The following is a 12,009-nucleotide window of genomic DNA, read 5'->3' as shown; positions in this document are numbered from 1 at the left end:
GATCAGGCCCAGAATACTATACACCTGATCACATCTAAAGTGCTTAGTAAACCTCTAGGACATGGATTTTGAACTCCAGGGACCACACACGGTTGCTGTGGATACAGAGAAATGCTGATTTAAAAATAGAAAAAAAATATTATATAAAAACATAATATTTTCTTACACTATTTCATATGTGAAATCATTTAAAATCAATATATAAAACAATAATATTAATGTGTTGCATATTTTAGCCTTTTTTTGTGTTTGGTAGATGGAGGAAGACATCGAAGACACATTGTTTAAACTGCTAAAAGTGATAAGCGTTAGGACTATAATCAAATGTTTTCAACTCACCACTTTTCAAAACGTTACAAAGCTTGTAGAGAATCGAATTAATTCAACTTAAGAGCATTAATTACATTTTATGGATTCTTTTTATCTTAGGACAGGATGAAGGATGGACTGGAGATTTTGGAGACAACAAAGAAATAAATGATATGGCACAAACTACTGAAAATGAATAGATTAAGGTAAAACACTATATTTTTTATTAGAAGTAGTAGTAGTAGTATTGCTCCCAGAACAGATCTGTTGTGCATGGGGGAGATCCAGCTGTTGAGAAACCAGGAATAGGAAGTGAATAAACAGCTGGAGAAATAGGAAAGGAATGCAAGAGGCCATGCGGAATAACCTTTTAATGATATGAACAAAATGAGTAAATGAGAACCAAAAGTAATTCCAGTTCAAAACTGTTTTTATCTCCTAGAACTGATAGTGATACATTTATAAGTTGCTAAAGTCATATGAAAGTGACTCCTATTGCTCAATCACAACCGGGAAATGAAGGTGTGGGAAAAGTTAAACAGAGCTCTGTCAGTCTTTAATGAAAAACAGCAGTGTCATCTGAAACCAGGCACGAATAATTAACATAAATTCACAGATTGCTCAATAGTCATGATTTTGTGACAGTGCTGCATCCTGCTTTTGACTTGTGTTTGTTTTTTCCTACACAGTTGTATGTCACACCAGTGTGCCAGAACCTTTAATGATAAAAGCAGTGATCGGCCCTCACCACTATGACTTTTTAGGCTTTGAGCACTTCACCAAAACAGTGACTGATGGAATAAAAAACAAAAGATAAGAGATCTGCGACCTTTTAAATGTTTTGCTATTTTGCTACATGAACTATGCAGATTTAAATGGTTAGATGCATATTATTATTTTTATGAGCATACCCTAAAGTCTAATTATATGAGTAACTTCATATTAATTAGGTTACTGTAAATTGTACATCTCTATATTACGTACATCTTTAATCTTTCATTAAAAAACTAACAAATCTTGTTTGGATGTTTTGTGTACAGCTGGATTTTACAACATGTTCAGTATGAAACATTTTACAGGAATTCATATTATAATAATAAAATCATTTCACTATCATGGACAAACTGTTCTTTTTATTGGCTAGAATGACTCATTGCAAAATATGGGTTGTTCTGTGCATGGTAAAAAAAAGTTCAGTATTGCATAACCAGCTCTCCTCTAATTCATCCTCTCTGTGTTTACCCTCTAGCGGCCCTGAATTTGTGCACATGATCACGGGCACGGGGGGAGGGAGAGAAAGTGGGATAAAAGTTAGAGCCCAGTGAACTGTGAAAAGGAGCAGTTCATACAAATCTGAGCAGACACACTCAGGAAGAACTTTCCCTTCTTCATTTTTTCCAGGAAAGCTCTCTTCTGGTTTCTTTCTTCTTCGTGGACTGTTATTTCTTTATAGGTGATCTGGAGGACCGGACTAGAAAGACAGACTAATTAAGAAGCTCTGTTCTTAAATAAACTCATTTACTGAATCTTTTGTTAAAGATGGAAGATATTGAAAATTACACCAGTTTACAAGAGTTCACAGAGGACGTCTCTCATGGTGGAAACAGACCTATACTCACATCACAGGGCAAACAAGGTAATGTATATGTGTATATGCGAGTGCGTGAACTGAAGGGGGGAGTGGAAGAGAAATGTAGAGAAATGTGGAGCAAGTCAGAGTAATAATCAACTAATTATGTGTTTCCTCAGGGGTTCACAAAGGGGCGAAGTGTTTGACGGGGCAGGCTTCCCTTGTACTGCTCGTGGCTCTACTGACCTCAGTTTGTGCAAATATAGTACTTGGCGTTCTCTGTAAGTAAACTCACATTACGCACGTAAGCATGCCTCTGAATCTCTAGTGCAGAGGGTTTCGCAACGAATAAAAGAGACTAGAAAATTAATAAAAAATAAAGCACTAACAACTAAAATCACTCATTTAAAAATGTAGACATCACAAAATGATGTTGTGATGTATAATGTATAGTATAGAAAATGTATATTCATTTTGAGATTTGCTGTTTAAATGTGATTACATATAAATGTGTTATTCAATTAATAAATGTGTTATTCAGTTAATGTTTGCAATTATTTTGAAGCTTGCTAAAGAATACATTTAAATAGTTTTATTGAATTAATAAAGTTAAATGATGGCAATGGTAATGTAAATGTAAAATTGACATTGATCATGCACAACATGGACATATACAATAGTATAAATATAATATTGACCTTTATCCAATATGGTACTGATATAGAATAGAATATAATAGAATAGAATAGCCTTTTTGCCATTGAGTTAAATGTTTTGTATAAGGCTTTAGGATATATATGCAGACATAGTTCCTAAAATAATATTTCCTGAAGGATAATGATAATAAATAGCTGGTTTTCTGGTAGCTAGCTGGTAATTTAAACATTTATTTAAGACCATAAAAACATTGCGGTGTCTGAAGTCTTTGCATGGCTGCTGGTTTAATACACTGATATATAAAACTCTGTCTCTCTGCAGTGGTAAACAGTCACAGACCAGACACTGTAAAGCCAGTCAAGAATGATGAGTCTGAGGCTGCGTCTCTTTCTCTCAAACTCACCGCCATTCAGGAGCGTTTCTCCCGCCTTTGCTCTGAATACACAACCCTTGGACAGACTTGTTCCAAACTGGGTGAGGAAACACAAATATTTGTGTATATACAGTCTCTGAATGATATTTGATGGCCGAGGGTCAACCTTAGATTGTTGTTTTAATCTTTCCCGCTCCCTTTCTTTCACCCATTCATTCTGTAACATCTCTCTTCCGCAGTGATTAAATGTAGGCCATGCCCAGAAGACTGGCTGCATTTAGAAGGGAGGTGTTATTTCTTTAGTGATGATAAACTTGACTGGCAGCACAGCAAAGAGAGCTGCGCGTCTATGGGTGGCCATCTGTCAATCCTGCACAGCCACCAACAATACGTAAGCCATGTTTGTGAATCGACTTCTTACATATACAGGATGAAAACTTACTTAAACCTTTGTTTCAATTAGTGTATGCAGCATTTATGTTCATATGCATTTATGTTCTGATATTTTTATTTTTATTACAGCACGCACTTGAAAGTGTCGCACGCAGTCGTGGTGGAGTAGACTATCATTACTGGATTGGTTTATCAGACCTTGAGACTGAGGGAGTGTGGAAATGGGTGGACAACACACTGGTTAATAGAACGTACGTCACACACACACACACACACACACACACACACACACACACACACACACACAGACACAGACACACACACACACACACACACACACAGACACAGACACACACACACACACACACACACGTGCACACACAGAGAGGATGAACAAAAATAGTACTAACTAGGGATTTTTCTTATATTTTATAATGTATAAACATTTTTGTCTTGTACCTTTCTTTCTGCAGAGATTTTTTTTTCACCAGTTGCCTTTAACTTGCCAGCTTATTATTATTTGTATTATTTCTTTTATTATTTATCTCAATTATTTTAATATTGGTGTAAAAATATTTCTAATAATATTTCAATCAATTGTTTTGTGGGAAAATGGCCAATTGTTTAAGTATTATGTAGCCTATACTTTTTTCTCACACAGTACATATAGGTCTGTACATGAAAAGAATAAATATATATGTATAGCTACATTTATATTTTAGGGTGTCCCTTCATATTTGGGGGTAATGGGTCCTTAAAACTCCTAAAAACCCTGGATATAGACAAGTAAAACCAAAGCAGGATTTTGTCTTTAAAAAATCTCAGTGACAGTGAAGGCAGTGGAGGTCATTTAAATGCAAATTGGTTTCTCTGAGGAGATGTTAATATTATGTTTTCCTGATTGTTCCGCTGGTCTCTGTAGGTTCTGGAGTGAATGGGATAAAGAGCCCAATAACCACCAGTCAGGAGGGATTCATGGAGAAGACTGCGCAGTCCTGGACTCACACTCCAAAACATGGTTTGACGTGCCATGTGATTTCAGTTACAAACGTATCTGTGAAATGGATCCTATCACAATTAATATTTGATCTGAAGAATATATATAAAAATGCATCTCTATTTTTCTATTGCCTTTTCATTCTTTTTAATAAAAAGTGAAATTGAAATTCTCATATACGATTAAGTTTGTGTGTCTTTGATTTGACTTGAGATTTGGGACTCTTAAAACATTGCATAATAATGTTTTTTCCTCTCATCAACACCCCCTTTGCCTCAGGCACAAACATTTTTTAAAAGTTTTTTATGCAATCAAAGTTATGTCGGCTGGTTTATGAAGGTTTCAGGCACTTTTTAGCTGGTCAGACTTGGAAACCAGCTTATACTGGCTAAGACTAACAAACCATATAGGTTCATTTAAGATGGGTACAAGGAGAATTCAATAGTAAGGTTTCTTGTTCAACAAGTTGATGTCATAATAACTGGCTTTGATTCATTGAGAAGACTTCCCAAGAAAATATAATTCTCACAGCCTCACGGTGGCGATGTGTATCCGCTCACTCTTACAATCGCTCTGTGGACACGCCCACCCTTCTACGTCTCCGCCAATCAGAGAGCACGTTTCGTGTCGTATCACGCTTGCTAACGGAAGTAGCAGTGACCACAGTTGACACAAACAACCTCAGTCTTTATAAATAAGGTAAATATACCGCATTTTCTGCACATTTGACTGTGCAAAATGTGGTCTCAAGTTAATTTTGAACATTTGAGCGTACTTGGCAAAGTGTGCAACGACGCGTGTTTACGTAAGACCTTAGTTTACTAACCGCAAGGCCTAGCTGCTGGTGTGTTGATGTAACGTTACTTCACAACGGGCGCTGAACTTTAAGCACGAGCTGACTGGTTTATTCTCTTAAACTTTTGTTTATTAGTATTAAATAAAATAGAATGCTTTTAGACTCCATTTAACAAAGTAAATTCACGGTTAGAATATGGATTCGTGTATTAAAATCTAGTAACGTTAACTGTCGAGAAACACAATTAACACTTCAGTTCACTTTAATAAAACAGCTTGTTTTCCGAAGTGTTATTAATTTACATGCATAACGTTACGTGTTCGTTATCATTTGTAGTCTCATAAATAATCTCATTGTGTCAAGTGCATGTAAATGCATGTCTTTATGTTTTAATCCATTAAGTTATGCATGATCATGCATAACTTCTCCCTGTTAATGTAGTTATTGTTTACCATGAGCCACCTGTCATATTAAACTCTTGTATCAAAATGTCGTCGAAAGCATATTGCTGTGGATCAACAGCAATTTAACAAGCCCAATGAAGCATGTTTATTGTACACCAGTTACTGAGGCTTTCAAGTAACGTTACAGATTTAATAAGAACAACTTTTGCATTTGATAGGTCTGAACATAGTACTTTTTATTTCTGAAAGTTGTTCAGGGCCTCCTGGGTGGTTTAAACTCTTCCTCTTCATTCAGATGGAGGTGGATCAACTGCTGTCTCTCTCAGGTCCAGCTCTGGCTCAGGCCATCAGCTCTGTGCTGGAAACCCCAGGCCTCTACGTTTTCTCAGACATACTAGAACTGCCCAACGTCCGTGAGGTGAGTTTTTGTTCTAAAAAATCTATTTCAGTTCAACTTGATGACTTTACATAAATTCTGTGTCAAATGTAATTGTTTTAGTTTTCAACGCCTGCATGTCATGCTCGAAATCAAGTCGATTAATCATCTCTTCAAGCGCTGAGCTTTTTAGTTTTCTTTCTTGATGTGCTTCGCCATGGTGTCTGAAACCAAATCCAAATTTTTGTATATCCTATTTAAATTAGATTAGTGTAGTATACTCTTGAATACACTTGAAAAGAGTATGCTACACTAATCTAATTTGAATGGCATATACAAAAAAATAAAAATACAAAAACAAACACACACAGGGCATCTGAATTTAAGTTTGATAAATTTAATTTCTATGGTTTGAAATCTTTCATATTCAATCTGAATAGTCAGGTTGCAATTCCAAGTTTTTGTTTTCCATTCAGAGCATTCCACGTATTTGATGTCAGTATGGATTTACGACATTTATATTACAATATAAATTGGTTTTATATATATTATACTTTACTTTAGTCTTCAGTGTCACATGATCCTATAGAAATCATTCTAAAATGCTGATTGCTCATTGTGGAAAACAAGATATTTTTTTTAAGATTCTTTGAAAAGAAAGAAATAGAATTTATTGTTACTTTATTTATCTCTTTACTGTCATTTTGTTCATTTTAAAGTGTCCCTGGCTGCTGAATAAAAGTAATCATTTCTTTATTTAAAAACACATACTGACTCAAACTTATGTAAACATAACACATTTATTATATTATATATTACTGTATTGATATTTGCCAGGAGTGCTGTAATAAAACCAATTGGAAAGCCAACAGATGTCATCATCACTGTGTTACATGCACACTTCTCTGCCACATATGAGATCACAGAGTACTCATGTACCACATCGTCATTCCTACAGAGCCAAGCTGAAGTGTTTACCTGCTGAACACAAGATACTTCCACACTTTGTCATATCAGTCATTGTCTGCACTTCACTGTCCCTCTCTCTAGCTGGAGACGGGTCCCCATGCTGCAGTCTACCAGCTTCTCAATCTTTTTGCGTATGGAACCTACTGCGACTATAAAGGTAACCATGACAACAAATGACCAGATATTGGCCCCCGAGGAGGCAGGTTCATTCCCTGCACTGCCTCTGAATGAGACCGTATACGCTGCCCTTTGCCTTGCTAAATACGTTAACTACTGTTCTTTTGCAGATTTTACCAGGGCTTTAATGTAATCAGTTGTTTTCCTCCTGGTTGTGTGGATGGTTATAATGTATGTTAATTAACTGTATGTCTGCCACTTAGAGAGGGCAGCCTCACTTCCTGAACTCACACCCGCTCAGAAGAACAAACTCCGTCACCTGTCAATCATCAGCCTGGCCTCCAATCTAAAGGTAGAGATTCATCCGTTCTCAACCAAGGGTTTATTAGCACTGTTTTGAATGAGTTTCCTTATGTTCAGCGCACAGCTGTTCACAATATGGGCTGTTAGTGTTATTGACTGCATGATTGATGAAACCAACGTTCTCTTATCAAGCCTTTGTAATATTACTAGGACAAATTAGAAGTTTCAACTTACCCCAGGGCATAGCATAGTATTCAAGAAACAAAGCAAAAAACACCTCTTTCTCTGGATAGTGTCTGCCGTATTCATTACTGCTCCAGCAGTTAGAGCTGAAGAATGTGCGCGAGCTGGAAGACCTGCTGATCGAGGCTGTTTACAGTGACATTATCCATGGGAAGCTGGACCAGAGGAACCAGCAGGTCGAGGTAGATTGCAGCATAGGTCGAGACCTGGGCCCCAACGAATTACCCAACATTGCCAACACACTGCAGGAGTGGTAAGCGTGTGTTTGTGTTTGTGTCTGTGTCTGTATGTTGCAGTGGACTCTGCTGGTGGTATGAAATATTCTGTCTGTTTGTGTCTCTCAGGTGTACAGGCTGTGAAGCAGTTCTGTGTGGCATTGAGGAGCAGGTGTCAAGAGCCAATCAGTACAGAGAAAACCAGCTCAAGGTCAAAGCTCAAGTGGAAACGGAGGTTTGTGTGTGAATCTTTATCCATCCTAAATGACATACAATATTAGATCATGTCAATGATAAAGATTTGGTTTCATGTAGTTTCAAATGACCCTAATATGTAAAAGTAAAAAGCAAATAAAGTCAATAAAAAGTAAGTGTATTTTTTTATATGTGAGTGTACACGTGTAATTATTATTTTTAAGGTTTCTAAATGGTTCTTGTTTGTTTATTTTTTAATACATTAATAAATATAAACATTAATAAATATAACATTACAATTATATTATTAAATATAAGTGCTACATTTATATTTAACAAATTCTACATTTATACATATACATACATTCTATATAAATAATGAAAATTATCCCAAACTACATTGAAAACTATAAGATTCATTCTTTTGAAGCATGTTTCCCTTCATTATGATTTCAAAACGGTTGCATCACCCTGCCTTTTTTATTTATTTATTTTTTTACTTTAAGCCCCCAAGAATATCCAAATGAATGTCAATTCAGGAATCTAAAGCATGTTAATCATTGAAGAAGTGTAAGTCATTGTGTGTATGATTTGCGGACAAAAAATAAGCATCACTTGACCCACATATAAAGGCAGTTTTAGGTGTTTACCTGTTCGATGAGTAAAATTAAACATTTCTGTTATTAAAGGCTATGTTCAGAAAAGATAGTATGTGCTTAGTTTTTGATTGGACTGCCAAAAATGAAAAGACTTATGACATAGATATATTTTTATATTATTTTAATGTTCCTTAAGGTTAATAGTTTTTTTTTTTTCACAAAAACTCACCCGTTAAGCAACTGAATGCCAGTTAGTTAATAGTTATAACTATGCTTTAATGTCTTGTTCTAGCAGCAGTCATATGCAAATATGTTTGCCTATATGATGTCACAAATCCCACAATATCCAAACTGAGCTGTGTTTGAAGCTTGATTAAATAACTGCTTTGTTTGTAATTAGGAGGATGTTTTAAGCTATAGAATTTTAAGGGTGTTTAAATGGTACAAAGACTTTTTAGATGTCAAAAGATCAAAGCAAATTTTATTTCTTATGTCACATTTAAGACCTTTTTACACAAAATTGAATAAATATGCAAAAAAACCAAACATTTATTGGTTATGATAGTATACAGCATATTGTTTAAAGTGTCCCATACTTGGAATTTGTGCTCTGCATTTAACCCATCCAAGTGCACGCACACACACACAGTAGTGAACACACACCTGGAGCGCCCGGGGAGTAGTTGGGGGTTTGGTGCCTTGCTCAAGGGTCTTACCTCAGTCGTGGTATTGAGGATGGAGGAAGTGCTGGATATACACTCCCCCCACCTACAATCCCTTCCGGACCTGAGACTCGAACCCGCGACCTTTGAGTTACAAGACTCTATCCATTAGGCCACAACTGCCCCAAAATCTAGATGAGGGCTTTTCCCGGTTTTATTTCACTTTGACAACTGCAGGATTCAATGACAAGTTTTTTTCTCACCTTTTTATTTAGGTATCAAACCTACAGAAAACCCTCAAGGCAAGTTCCGCTTCCCCCTCATCTGGCCCCGCCCCTGCTGGAGCAGCATCAAATCAGGATGCAGACCAGCCAGCTGAGCCAAGAGACCCCGCCTCCTCACAGGAAACACGGCAACCAGGAAAAAAGAGTTCAAAGGTCAAAGGGTAAGTGAACTGCATTTTATGGTTTACTGCCTCAGAATCCCCTTACTGTAATATCTAGAAAATATCACAGTGGTATATATAATATATATATATATAAAGCCCTGCACAGTTTTTATTTTTTATTAAAACTACCAGCCTTCACTACACATAAATCATACATCTCAGGGAGTAAATATATACTAATGGCATTTTTAAGCACATAGAATATGATTTATGAGTATTTGTGTGTGCTCTTTTGGTGAGCTTATGTACTGCTTCCTGCCTTTTTAGTTAAATGTGATGTATAAGATAACACCCACAGGCTTATAGTCCTAATTAAACCCCAATGAGTTTAAAATAGTCTCTGTCCTGGTTTGGAAATCTCATGTCAGGATGTGCTCCGGAAAGAGACGGGGCTTTTGATCACCACTGCTTTTCTTTGTCACCAAAAGAATGTCAGTTAATTTATTCAAGGCTGATTAAGCACAGATTAATCTGAGTCCAAGGCTTTAAAAGTGTCTCAGTCATTAACATTTCAGGGGTACTCCTTGTCCATATGGGAAGCTGCTGCTAATTTTCCAATAATAATTATCAGATTATTCAAATATGATTAGGAGAATACATTAAAGGCATGTCCTGGTTAAGATAAGCATTAAGATCATTTGCTTTTGTGGCATAATGAAATTTAAAGTTGCACCTTTTTTAGGCATTCAAAATGAGTGTAAATAAGACCAGATAAAAAAAGGAATATCTCACTCAAAAATGAAAAATGCTGAAACCCCAGGCCATGAAAGATGTGTAGATGAGTTTGTTTTTTCACTGGAACGGATTTGGAGAAATTTAGCATTGCATCACTTGCTTGCCAATGGATCCTCTGCAGTGAATGGATGCCATCAGAATCAGAGTCAAAAAGCTGATAAAAGCATCACAATAAAGTGATCAGTATGACTCCAGTCCATCAGTTGACATTTTATGAAGTAAAAAGCTGCATGTTTGTATGAAACAAATCCACCAATACGGCGTTTTAACTTTAAACTGTCATTTCTGGCAAATAAAATAAAAATACCAATTCATAGTCCATAATAACTCTTCCTCCAGTGAAAAAGTCCATTCCCTGTTGTCTTCTCACATCAAAATCCATAGACATTTGGTAGAACTGTTTTGGACCGTTTACACTCGTAAAAGGTACTTGATCTGTGCATATTTCTCTTCTGATTCAGATAAGATGACTTTTTCACTGGAGAATGCGATATTATGGACAGAGGACTTGAAGTTAAAAAATGTCTTAATGATTGATTTGTTTTTTACAAAACAGATTTTTACGTTGCAAGACGTAATCATAATCATGGATAACTTGTGAATTATTGTGATGCCTTTATCAGCTGTTTTGTGAGCAAGTGATGTAATGCTAAATTTCTCCAAATCTGTTCCAGTGAAAAAAACTCATCTTCATCTTGGATGGCTTGAGGGTAAGTCAATTCTCTGCTAATTTCATTTTTGGGTGAACTAACCCAACGGCATTAAATATGAACCATTAATAGCCACAAGGAAAATTACAAAGTATCATTACAATAGATCAATATTTCACCTGAACAATTCTTTCTGTATTTTTTAGGCTTCGTGGGAGCGGAAAGATTTGGTCAAAGTCTAATTGATCTTAAGCGCTGAACTCAATCTTCAGTAACCCACTCACAGTCAGATATATTGTGGACTGCTCGCTTGGATAGACAGAAAAACAAAACCTGACACTTCTCAAACACAAACCACCATCACAGTCTAAACACAACTTTAACACAATTTTGGGAGTGTGTTTAGGTACATGTGTGCTGTAAATGTCATTTAATTTGACTCATACTCCTTTTCCTTTGCGCGTTTGTTTGGTTCGTTATTAAACCTGGATGTAAATTGGTAAAGCCAATGAATAAATGATATCCATCTGTCACCCTGTCTAGTCTCTGGCTTTCACGTTTCCTTTCCTCTAATGTTAAGTGCTGCTAAATGTTTCGTCTCAATGGGGGCATGTCTGTTGAGAGGTCATGACATTAATTAGCCACACTTTAATGTCGGGGCCCTGAAATAACATCCTGGTTTCCTCTCAGCACATACGCTCTTCCCTCCGCTGTGTTATGCAAAATGCCCTTTATCCAGCTATTAAGCTTGACTAAAGCAATGTTTCTCTCTCTGTCCTGCATAATGGTCTGTAATGGTAAGCGATTAACTTGTAGCCACTCAGAAATGAGGAGAACAATAAAAAGCAGAGAGCAATGATCTACTTGTACATTAACCCCTGCCTTCGCTCTCTTTCCATCTGTAGAAATCCATCCACCTCAAAATCCATGATCCTTTTTACGCACACCCCCTCCTATGTTTCTCTCTATAAATAGTGGTGTTAATTTTCAGTCAGTGT

At 36.4% G+C, this 12,009-nt stretch overlaps 2 protein-coding genes across 4 annotated transcripts; both read left to right on the top strand.

Moving 5' to 3' along the window:
- Nucleotides 1–1,591: 1,591 nt before the first annotated feature.
- Nucleotides 1,592–4,483, top strand: LOC113077896 (CD209 antigen-like protein C). The gene is made up of 6 exons (XM_026250159.1): nucleotides 1,592–1,945; nucleotides 2,059–2,160; nucleotides 2,858–3,010; nucleotides 3,149–3,300; nucleotides 3,432–3,553; nucleotides 4,225–4,483. Exons 1-6 carry the CDS (start codon nucleotides 1,849–1,851, stop codon nucleotides 4,388–4,390), a joined length of 792 nt encoding a protein of 263 aa, XP_026105944.1. The 5' UTR covers nucleotides 1,592–1,848; the 3' UTR covers nucleotides 4,391–4,483.
- Nucleotides 4,484–4,856: 373 nt separating this feature from the next.
- Nucleotides 4,857–11,544, top strand: LOC113077895 (COP9 signalosome complex subunit 7a-like). Of its 3 annotated transcripts, XM_026250158.1 has the most exons (9): nucleotides 4,857–4,998; nucleotides 5,795–5,917; nucleotides 6,926–7,001; nucleotides 7,225–7,313; nucleotides 7,558–7,760; nucleotides 7,852–7,957; nucleotides 9,454–9,623; nucleotides 11,036–11,071; nucleotides 11,218–11,544. In XM_026250158.1, exons 2-8 carry the CDS (start codon nucleotides 5,795–5,797, stop codon nucleotides 11,067–11,069), a joined length of 801 nt encoding a protein of 266 aa, XP_026105943.1. In that variant the 5' UTR covers nucleotides 4,857–4,998; the 3' UTR covers nucleotides 11,070–11,071; nucleotides 11,218–11,544. The 3 variants fall into 3 exon arrangements, with proteins under 3 accessions (XP_026105943.1, XP_026105941.1, XP_026105942.1); XM_026250156.1 differs by lacking the exon at nucleotides 11,036–11,071; XM_026250157.1 differs by lacking the exon at nucleotides 11,036–11,071 and having other exon boundaries at nucleotides 4,941–4,998; nucleotides 5,749–5,917.
- Nucleotides 11,545–12,009: the final 465 nt, after the last annotated feature.

This window comes from Carassius auratus, unplaced genomic scaffold (assembly GCF_003368295.1).
Source record: "Carassius auratus strain Wakin unplaced genomic scaffold, ASM336829v1 scaf_tig00023531, whole genome shotgun sequence".
Classification (NCBI taxonomy): Eukaryota; Metazoa; Chordata; class Actinopteri; order Cypriniformes; family Cyprinidae; genus Carassius; species Carassius auratus.
Note: the sequence above shows the minus strand (reverse complement) of the source record. Positions and strands in the feature narration are given on the sequence as shown.

Coding starts and splice junctions, on each gene's coding strand:
- LOC113077895 (XM_026250156.1), top strand. CDS start 5,795: ATGGAGGTGGATCAACTGCTGTCTCTCTCAGGTCCAGCTCTGGCTCAG. Junction 5,918..6,925: donor AACTGCCCAACGTCCGTGAG/GTGAGTTTTTGT, acceptor CCCTCTCTCTAG/CTGGAGACGGGTCCCCATGC. Junction 7,002..7,224: donor AACCTACTGCGACTATAAAG/GTAACCATGACA, acceptor TCTGCCACTTAG/AGAGGGCAGCCTCACTTCCT.
- LOC113077896 (XM_026250159.1), top strand. CDS start 1,849: ATGGAAGATATTGAAAATTACACCAGTTTACAAGAGTTCACAGAGGAC. Junction 1,946..2,058: donor CACATCACAGGGCAAACAAG/GTAATGTATATG, acceptor GTGTTTCCTCAG/GGGTTCACAAAGGGGCGAAG. Junction 2,161..2,857: donor TATAGTACTTGGCGTTCTCT/GTAAGTAAACTC, acceptor GTCTCTCTGCAG/TGGTAAACAGTCACAGACCA.